At 40.1% G+C, this 10,722-nt stretch overlaps 1 protein-coding gene across 1 annotated transcript in view; it reads left to right on the forward strand.

Moving 5' to 3' along the window:
- gnai1 (guanine nucleotide binding protein (G protein), alpha inhibiting activity polypeptide 1) overlaps positions 1-10,089 on the forward strand; it is a 31,779-nt gene extending 21,690 nt beyond the window's left edge. Inside the window, exons 4-9 of the mRNA XM_062064731.1 lie at positions 1,619-1,776; positions 4,906-5,034; positions 5,570-5,699; positions 5,759-5,912; positions 9,705-9,930; positions 10,012-10,089. Coding sequence (XP_061920715.1) covers positions 1,619-1,776; positions 4,906-5,034; positions 5,570-5,699; positions 5,759-5,912; positions 9,705-9,895 — 762 coding nt within the window. The 3' untranslated portion in view covers positions 9,896-9,930; positions 10,012-10,089. The remainder of the gene's footprint in view (positions 1-1,618; positions 1,777-4,905; positions 5,035-5,569; positions 5,700-5,758; positions 5,913-9,704; positions 9,931-10,011) is intronic.
- The last annotated feature ends 633 nt before the right edge of the window (positions 10,090-10,722 follow it).

The following is a 10,722-nucleotide window of genomic DNA, read 5'->3' on the forward strand; positions in this document are numbered from 1 at the left end:
CTGGAGCATAAAAGATATGCAGTTGGTATTTTTATTGATCGATCTAAAGAAATCCTTTGATACCATTAATCATTCAATTCTACTACGTTTGTAGATAAAATGGGAAGATATGGAATTAGGGGGCTGGCTGGTGACTGGTTAAAAAGTTATTTAACAGGGAGGGTACAGTTTGTTAAAATGGGTCAATTTTTATCTGATACTCTTGGCATTGCTTGTGGTGTCCCCCCAAGGGTCCATGTTGCCAAAACTGTTTAATGTATATATTAATGATATGTTTAATACATCCAAAGTACTGAAATGTATACTATTTGCAGACGACACAAATATATTCTACAGTAGTGATGACTAAAATGAGCTCATAAATACAGTAAACACAGAACTAAACATAGTAAAAAAAAATGGATGGTCAGAAATAAATGATCTTTGAATATAAATAAAACTAAGATAGTGATGTTTGGAAATCGCAACATAATGTCTGAACAGAAAATAAGTATTGATGGTACCCAAATTGAAATCGTAAATTGAGAATACATTTTTGGGAGTAATAATTGATAGTAAACTATCATGGAAACCTCATGTCAGACACATTAAAACAAACATTTCCAAAAGCCTCTCAATTATAAACAAAGCAAAACTATACCTCAATGAAAATGCACTCCGTACTCTATACTGCGCCTTGGTACTCCCATACCTTACATACTGTGTTGAAGTATGGGGGAATACTTACCACAACACAATTCATCCTTTGATCGTATTACAGAAAAGAGCAGTGCGGATCATTCACAACGTTGGTTATTTAGAACATACTCATAATGTGTTTATGCAATTAAAGTTGCTCAAATTTGATGACCTTGTTAAATATAACACATTAATAATCTTATATAAAGCATTTAACAAATTATTGCCGCCTAAACTACGTTTTTTTATAAGACGAGTGCAGGCTCATAACTTGAGAGGCTTTGGATATTTCTTATTGCCGAGAGTTCAAACCACTCGTAAACGTTTTTGTGTGTCTGTATGCGGAGTAAAACTATGGAACAAACTGGACTTACAACACAAGCAATGCCAAGCTATTAATCGATTTAAACTATTATACAAACATGGGGTCTGGTTCAAATATAGAGATGAGGGTCTTTAATTTGACCTGCTGATGTACTCTGTCTCAAAGTGTTAACATGTGCTCAATGTTTCCTTACCATTATTGCTATGTTGTCTATTACCATTATTGCTATGTTGTCTATTACCATTGTTGGTATATTCATTATTCCTACATTGTTGATACTAATTATTGTTACAGTGTAATAATGATTGTTACCTGTAGTAATGCCACTATGATACAACATCTGTATTATAATCCTTGAACAAAGTAACAGTGAAACTCATGTGAATAATCACTGAATGGAGAACTGGGGGTGGGATTAAATAAGTTATCTTCTTCCCACTCCTTTTCAGGCAAAACTGGACATCATGCATTACATACCGGTACTATACGTTACCTTTTGCACTATATTAATTTAAATGGTTATGTGTTCAACTTTGTACTTTTTTATGTCATCGCCTGAAATAAATAAATAAATGAAATGAAAAATAAAAAATGAATGAATGATGCCTCCAACAGGACGATGCGCGGCAGCTGTTCGTGCTGGCAGGCTCCGCTGAGGAGGGCTTCATGACCGCCGAGCTGGCGGGCGTCATCAAGCGGCTGTGGAGGGACGGTGGCGTCCAGGCGTGCTTCAGCCGCTCGCGGGAGTACCAGCTCAACGACTCTGCCGCATAGTAAGTCACTTCCGGTGCACTAGTCGGCCACTTTTTAGGTACACATTCAAGTGTTGACAGACTTTTAATGACTTTAAAAAAAATCTAGCATCTGTTTTTGGTATTATTATAGAATGTATCGTATTTTCCAAACTATAAGGTGCGCGCACCGGATTATAAGGCGCACCTTCAATGAATGGCAGTGTTTCCCACACATTCATTTATTTGTCGCGGCCCGCCACGAAAGAATTACGTCCGCCACAAATAATTATTTTTTTTTTTTTTTTTGTCCTGTCCAGCTTCTCAGGCAAATCATATAGTTGATGTAGATGCCCATATAGGCTGTTCAGATTTACTTTACAAAAGAGAAGTGTAGGATACTTTTCTTGTTGCCTTATTTGTATTTGACAACTACTGTTTTCTGTTTATTTGTTACTGACTGTGGCAGGACACCTCTGCCTCTGTTTCACTTTATGTTGCTCGTAAATAATATGGTTGTAGTAGTAGGCTAAAGTTAAATTATTTAGTATGCACTAACTAAAGGGGCAGAGCTTTAAGAGACATTTTAGCTTTTATATTTTATAAGATATATTTTTTGTAATAACCACAATTAATAAATATATTTCAGTGAATAACTTATTGTTCAAATCTGTATATAAATATGTACATAAAGTGTTGTAATTATATTGTAAAATGGATGGATGGATGGATGGACGTTTAAAACAAAACTGTTATTATTAATTAGTAAGTATACATTTTTTGAGCCTTTTTAGAGAAAATCATATCATTGTAGTAAATTATGCAAATTACTCGATGGTGTCATGGTGACCACGCCCATAGCCACGCCCCCACCGCCACAGGTATCTTGGCAGTTTATGGGAAACACTGAATGGCCTATTTTAAAACGTTGTTCATATATAAGACGCACCGCATTATAAGGCGCATAAAATAGACACTACGGTAGAGGCTGGGGTTACGTTGTGCATCCATTAGATGGAGCTGCGCTAAAGGGAATGTCAACAAAACAGTCAGATAGGTCAGTCAAACTTTATTAATAGATTACAACTCAGCGTTCTGACAACTCCGTTCACTCCCAAAATGAATAAACGGCTGTTTTATTATTTTCCCCGAGGTAAAGTCAGTGACGTGGTATTTCGTTTATCTTTTAACAACAGCAAGGTATAACATGTAGTACAACATTTATATCACATAGTGGAGGGGAACTTTTCCTCGATTCAATAAACACGTAAAAAACAGTCTGATACTGTTACGGTAAATCAAACGTTAGTGCAATCACAATATAGTAACACTCGAAATAGTGCAAGGCAATAACAATATATCAATAACTCAATGTTGCTCAAACGTTAATGTCACACAACACAACACACAAAATAAACATGTAAAGTTATTCGTCATCCACGCCTCGAATTCTTCTTCTTCAGTGTCCGAATTAAACAGTTGGGCGAATACGGCATCCAACATGCCCGGCTCCGTCTCGTCGAAGTCGTCATTAATCGAGTCAGTGTCGCTGCTGTTGTCTAGCAGTTCAGTGACAATTCCTGCCTTCCTCATATATCCCAGCATGCACCGCGCGCTTCTTCTTCTACGGGGGAAAATGAAGTCGGCGGCTGCTTACTGTAGTTGCGAGACCTGTTGTGGCTCAATATTGGTCCATATATAAGGTGCACCGAATTATAAGGCGCACTCTCAGCTTTTGAGAAAATTTGAGGTTTTTAGGTGCGCTTTATAGTGCGGAAAATACGGGGTACTCGTGTTTAGAGAGACTCTACTTCTGTCCCTGGAAGTTCCTGACTAATGAGGCTGAAGCGAGCATGACACTTGCTTGGCACTGTTGCTCTAGTTGGACTTTCTCTTCTTAAAAGCTGCCACTGTCCTCTTAATATTTGCACATTTTCTAGATAGCTGTCTGTATAATCTATAATAATTACAGTGTTTCCCACACATTCATTTATTTGTGGCGGCCCGCCACGAAAGAATTACGTCCGCCACAAGTAAAAAAAAAAATATATATATATATATTTTTTTTTTGTCCTGTCCAGCTTCTCAGGCAAATCATATAGTTGATGTAGATGCCCATATAGGCTGTTCAGATTTACTTTACAAAAGAGAAGTATCCTACTTCTCTTGTTGCCTTATTTGTATTTGACCACTACTGTTTTCTGTTTATTTGTTACTGACTGTGGCAGGACACCTCTGCCTCTGTTTCACTTTATGTTGCTGGTAAATAATATGGTTGTAGTAGTAGGCTAAAGTTAAATTATTTAGTATGCACTAATTAAAGGGGCAGAGCTTTAAGAGACATTTTAGCTTTTATATTTTATAAGATACATTTTTTGTAAGAACCACAATTAATAAATATATTTCAGTGAATAAATTATTGTTCAAATCTGTATATAAATATGTACATAAAGTGTTGTAATTATATTATAAAATGGATGGATGGATGGACGTTCAAAACAAAACTGTTATTAATTAGTAAGTATACATTTTTTGAGCCTTTTTAGAGAAAATCATATCATTGTAGTAAATTATGCAAATTACTCGATGTCATGGTGACCACGCCCATAGCCACGCCCCCACCGCCACAGGTATCTTGGCAGTTTATGGGAAACACTGAATTCATTACAGATTAATTACACATTTTTTTCAAAAACTTGACAGCATCAATAATAATACGGTGTTGTGTTCCAACTTGACAGCATCAATAATAATACGGTGTTGTGTTCCGGATGTGGTTAGATCGTGCAGGTGTACCTAATGAAGTGCCTTTACATTCTTCCTGGAGAGTGATCTCCCACTTTTGCCAACAAGATTCCTGCGTAGCTGTCAGAGGGATGTTGGCCTGTTGTTCCAGCGTCTGAGCACTGGTGTGTTGTGCAAGTGCAGAGCAGCTGATAACAAAGCAGCGCTTGTGTGCTCTGTTTGCTGTTTTCATTGCGCCTTTTAACACGCCTGTTGCACAACCAACAACAGCTTGGCTGTCAGGAGACACACATTTTTTCCCAAAATTTGATTAAATGAGAAACAAATGACCAAAATAAATACATAACATTTTTTATTATATTCTGTCCTGTCCTGACCTCAAAGAGTTTATATTCAAGCGTGAGCGCGTCTGTTTTATTTTGGCAGCTACCTGAACGACCTGGATCGGATCTCACAGGGAGCCTACATCCCCACGCAGCAGGATGTGCTGAGGACCCGGGTCAAAACCACGGGCATCGTGGAGACCCACTTTACTTTCAAAGACCTGCACTTCAAGTGAGCACCAACTTGGACATTTCTTTGACTTCCTGTCGGTGATTTGTTGTCTCTAAGAAAATCCACCTTTTTTTCTGTGCTAGCGCTGACACAATTAAGGAAGTTTGTCAGCATCAGCTGTGATGACTCACTTGTGGTCTATTAATGAACTTAGGCAGGAAGTGTGTGGGGGTGGGAGGGTGTGGCAGGAGATGGTGTCACTGTAGATGCACTTTGCAAGCATCATCCACTTTGCTATTGTTGGCACTTATTGTGTGCTATTGAATGTAGTAGATGTTATTTACTGTTTTATTTCTTTTTTTATTGAATTTATCTTTTTTTGTGCAAAATTTGTTAAAATAGTTATGTTTTGAAATTTACCTTTTCTATATTTATTTTATTTATAAACTCTATAAGCCTAACTGACTGACCAATGCCTTTTCCTGAAATGACATTATTTGGGTTTATAGCGCCACCTGTTGTTTTTGTCGTACACATGTGGACATTTAGATATAAAGGTGTGCATGGACGTAGTCTAACTGTGCCCTGTTTCCAGAATGTTTGACGTTGGCGGTCAGCGCTCCGAGCGTAAGAAGTGGATCCACTGCTTCGAGGGCGTGACCGCCATCATCTTTTGCGTGGCCCTCAGCGACTACGACCTGGTGCTGGCCGAGGACGAGGAGATGGTGAGTATTTTCAAGCAAAGGTGTCTTCGTGAAACTAGATTGTCTTGCTTTCACCTCAGAACCGAATGCACGAGAGCATGAAGCTCTTCGACAGCATCTGCAACAACAAGTGGTTCACGGACACGTCTATCATCCTCTTCCTCAACAAGAAGGACCTGTTTGAAGAGAAGATCAAGAAGAGTCCTCTCACCATCTGCTACCCGGAGTACGCAGGTCAGACTTCCACCTGAAAACATAAGTGTAAATGTTGCCCTGAGGTTATGGTCCTCCATTTGTTCAAAACTGGGTAGGAAAGCTGCCTGTTATAACCAAAAATTCAATAGGTCTTCGTCTATTCAAAATTATGTAGGAAAACTGCCTATTTTAAGCTGAAACTTGTACCACTCCTTCCTTTGAACAACAGAAGGAAGAAAAACTGCCTATTTCAGCTCAAAACTTAAATACAACTTACCAGTACTTTATTCAAAATTTAGAAGGAAAACTGCCTGTTTAACCCGAATCTTGAGTAGTACTTCTTACCCCACTGTAAGGTTGAAAGGTACTTTGTTTTCTTTTTTTTCTTTCTATCTTCTCCTGATACGATCAGAACACTAAATATATCTAAACATTTAATCAAATCAAACACAAATAAGGCCATGGAGAAGTATCCCACACTTTTTGTAAAGTAAATCTGTACAGCAGATACATGCATCTACATCAACATGATTGGCCCATGTGGCTGCACAAAAAAAAAGAAGGTACATTGTCTTTTTTTCTTAACCCCTAACCCGTTTTTTTAAGTATCTACAAGGACCCAATTGTACTCCTTTATGCCCTTGAGGGGTCCAGTAAGGTCCCAAATGCTCCCAATGATAAATGGGGTGCCCAAAAAGGTCTGAAATGGACCCTTACGGGCGCCAGCTCTGGACCCGCCCCTGACTCTGGGTACATTTTGCACCTTTTAGAGCAGGTCTGGGCAATTATTTTGACTCGGGGGGGCCAAATTTTGAGAAAAACATGTGTCTGGGGGCCGGTATATCTATTTTTAGGAACACTAATACAAAACCTCACAACAATGTCTGATTGAATACTAAAAACGTTATGACAGACCGCTTAGAAAAATGGAATGGAATTTTTAATTGTTTTACTGAATGAGACCCAGAATGTACACGAAAATAAAGAATGTGGGATTTACAATGAACGTCTCACCCCCTCTCGATCGACATATTTTACAATCAAGCGAAACGCAACAAACAATATCAACGCGACGGGTAAAACAACCCCACCTACAATCTGATATATCACAAAGCTTTAGAACTTTGTTGTAAAAATCTTCTTCCGTGTCTGTCCCTGACACCCACGTTTCAGGCTGGCCGCCCTGGAAACACTCTGTGGAAACGCTCCCCACCCACAGTGCTTGGTGCTTCGTCTGAGCTGCTGTGATGTAGATTACCATAGTAACTAGTATATCATGCAATAGTATTGGATTGGGATTGTGCTGAAAATTGTAAATTCCCCTCGGAGAAAAGTATTTCTGATTCTGATTCTGATGCAAAAGCGCAGATTCCAACTATTGAAATACTTTGTATAGTTCAAGACTCACGGTAATTTTGAAAACATCACTGCACATCATAATGGCAGCGACAGTTTCGATCTTAAAGATCTAAAAAAAAAATTTGCGAATGTCCAGCGGGCCAGATTGAAAAGCTTAAATTTAATTTGCCCAGGTCTGTTTTAGAGCATCAGACTTTTACAGGTGAGTCTGTTATGGAGTACTTTGCCAATTGGTGCCCCTTACAGGTATAACAGGATAACACAACAAAAAATTCAATAGGCCTTCCTCTATTCAAAATGAGGTAGTAAAACTGCCTCTTTTAAGTGGAAACTCAAATCACTCCTTCCTTTGAACAACAGAAGGAAGAAAAACTGCCTATTTCAACCCAAAATTTAAATACAACTTACTCTATTCAAACTATGAATGAAAATTGTCTGTTTTAACCTGAAACTTTAATACTCTTTAATCTATTCAAAACTATGAAGTAAAACGGTCTCTTAACCCACACTTTAAAGGCCTACTGAAACCCACTACTACCGACCACGCAGTCTGATAGTTTATATATCAATGATGAAATCTTAACATTGCAACACATGCCAATACGGCCGGGTTAACTTATAAAGTGCAATTTTAAATTTCCCGCGAAATATTCTGCTGAAAACGTTTCGGTATGATGACGTTTGCGCGTGACGTCACGGATTTTAGCGGACATTTTGGGACAGCATTGTGGCCAGCTATTAAGTCGTCTGTTTTCATCGCAAAATTCCACAGTATTCTGGACATCTGTGTTGGTGAATCTTTTGCAATTTGTTTAATGGACAATGGAGACAGCAAAGAAGAAAGCTGTAGGTGGGAAGCGGTGTATTAGCGGCCGGCTGGACTCTTACCAGGAGGACTTTGAGTTGGATAGCAGACGCGCCACCGTGAGTACGCAGCTTTAGCTTCCAAACATTTGATCGCTTGCCCGTACGTGCGTGCCGCTATGTGCATGTCACGTACGTAACTTTGGGGAAATATATGTGCTGTATGAACTTTACGGAGGTGAACGGTACTTTGGGCTGTGGGATTGAGTGTGTTGTGCGGGTGTTTGAGTTGTATTGGTGGGTTATATGGACGGGAGGGGGGAGGTGTTTGTTATGCGGATTAATTTGTGGCATATTAAATATAAGCCTGGTTGTGTTGTGGCTAATAGAGTATATATATGTCTTGTGTTTATTTACTGTTGTAGTCATTCCCAGCTGAATATCAGGTCCCACCCGCCTCTCACAGCATCTTCCCTATCTGAATCGCTTCCACTGCCCTCTAATCCTTCACTCTCACTTTCCTCATCCACAAATCTTTCATCCTTGCTCAAATTAATGGGGAAATCGTCGCTTTCTCGGTCCGAATCGCTCTCGCTGCTGGTGGCCATAAATGAAAACAATGTGCAGATGTGAGGCGCTCCACAACCTGTGACGTCACGCTACTTCCGGTACAGGCAAGGCTTTTTTATCAGCGACCAAAAGTTGCGAACTTTATCGTCGATGTTCTCTACTAAATCCTTTCAGCAAAAATATGGCAATATCGCGAAATGATCAAGTATGACACATAGAATGGACCTGCTATCCCCGTTTGAATAAGAACATTTCATTTCAGTAGGCCTTTAAACTACAGTCCTGACTCTATTCAAAACTAAGATAGAAAACTGCCTCTTTTAAGTCAAAACTCTTATGCTTCAGCCTCCATTCATAACTAATAAGACAAACTGTGCGTTTGAACTCGAACGTTAAACAACACGCCTGACTATTAAAAACTAGGAAGGAAAACGGGCTGTATTAACCTGAACCTCCAACTATACTCTTTACTCCATTCAAAACTGCCTCTTTTAATCCAAAGCTGCTTACTACACTACCGTTCAAAAGTTTGGGGTCACCCAAAACAATTTTGTGGAATAGCCTTCATTTCTAAGAACAAGAATAGACTGTCGAGTTTCATATGAAAGTTCTCTTTTTCTGGCCATTTTGAGCGTTTAATTGACCCCACAAATGTGATGCTCCAGAAAGTCAATCTGCTCAAAGGAAGGTCAGTTTTGTAGCTTCTGTAACGAGCTAAACTGTTTTCAGGTGTGTGAACATGATTGCACAAGGGTTTTCTAATCATCAAATAGCCTTCTGAGCCAATGAGCAAACACATTGTACCATTAGAACACTGGAGTGATAGTTGCTGGAAATGGGCCTCTATACACCTATGTAGATATTGCACCAAAAACCAGACATTTGCAGCTAGAATAGTCATTTACCACATTAGCAATGTATAGAGTTAATTTCTTTAAGATTAAGACTAGTTTAAAGTTATCTTCATTGAAAAGTACAGTGCTTTTCCTTCAAAAATAAGGACATTTCAATGTGACCCCAAACTTTTGAACGGTAGTGTACATTCAAAACTATGATGGAAAAGTGGCTATTTTAACGATGTGTGGCCATGACTTCCAGGCTCCAACACGTACGAGGAGGCGGCCGCCTACATCCAGTGTGAGTTTGAAGACCTGAACAAGCGCAAGGACACCAAGGAGATTTACACTCACTTCACCTGCGCCACCGACACCAAGAACGTGCAGTTTGTCTTCGACGCCGTCACCGACGTCATCATCAAGAACAACCTGAAAGACTGCGGCCTCTTCTGAGGGCCACCGCGCACGACGACATTTTGTGGGGTTAGGTAAGCAAACAAGAAAGACTTGAGTTCTTGTCCTCGCCTCCTTCCGGCATTTTTACCTGTCTTTGTCTCACCTTTCCTCAGGCTGGAATGTAAACCGAGCGGGAGAAAAATCGTTCCCGCCGCCGCACTGTACCATAAACGCCACTTTTATCAGCTTTATTTATGTCTTTTTGTCCATGAACTATTGTGTTTGCATCCGTTTGTCGGAGGAAGAAGACACTCTCTCTTGTTGTCAAGAGCCAGAGGGGGGTTAAGGATCCCACGTTTGAGTCCCAGTCGGTTTGGTACTCGTGCCTTTGCATGCCCTCAAGTGCGGCCGCGGCCTCCAAGCTCGCTCTATTGCCTGCTGACTCCTTTTATTGTCCCCCATCATACGCCCGGGTCCTCGCTGTCGGCTGCGTGGACGCCGCCCTTGTCAAGAGAATGACACAGGAAGTCTCCATGGTGACCGACGTGTCGTCTCGCCATCGCCCGTGCAGCACAATAGCAAAATGTATATCGTTACATTCAGATCAGGGCTTGTCTTTTTCAAGGCTGTAAAATAATATCATCCTTTCATCTGACATTTTATTGCGGGGAGACGTCGCCGAGTGTTTGGGAGACACAAAGAAAGAGGACATGTCTTGTAGCTGTGGTTTCCGGCCCAACCACAAACAAAGATGGTGGACGTTTGAGTCCCGGTAGCCTGGCACTACTTTCCCGCGCGGAGGGATACAACATGTGTAACGGTCTCCACAGAGACTGATAACCTTTGTAGACTCACCTCCCTTATTTTGATAATAAAAACACACA

This window comes from Entelurus aequoreus, linkage group LG12 (assembly GCF_033978785.1).
Source record: "Entelurus aequoreus isolate RoL-2023_Sb linkage group LG12, RoL_Eaeq_v1.1, whole genome shotgun sequence".
NCBI lineage: Eukaryota > Metazoa > Chordata > Actinopteri > Syngnathiformes > Syngnathidae > Entelurus > Entelurus aequoreus.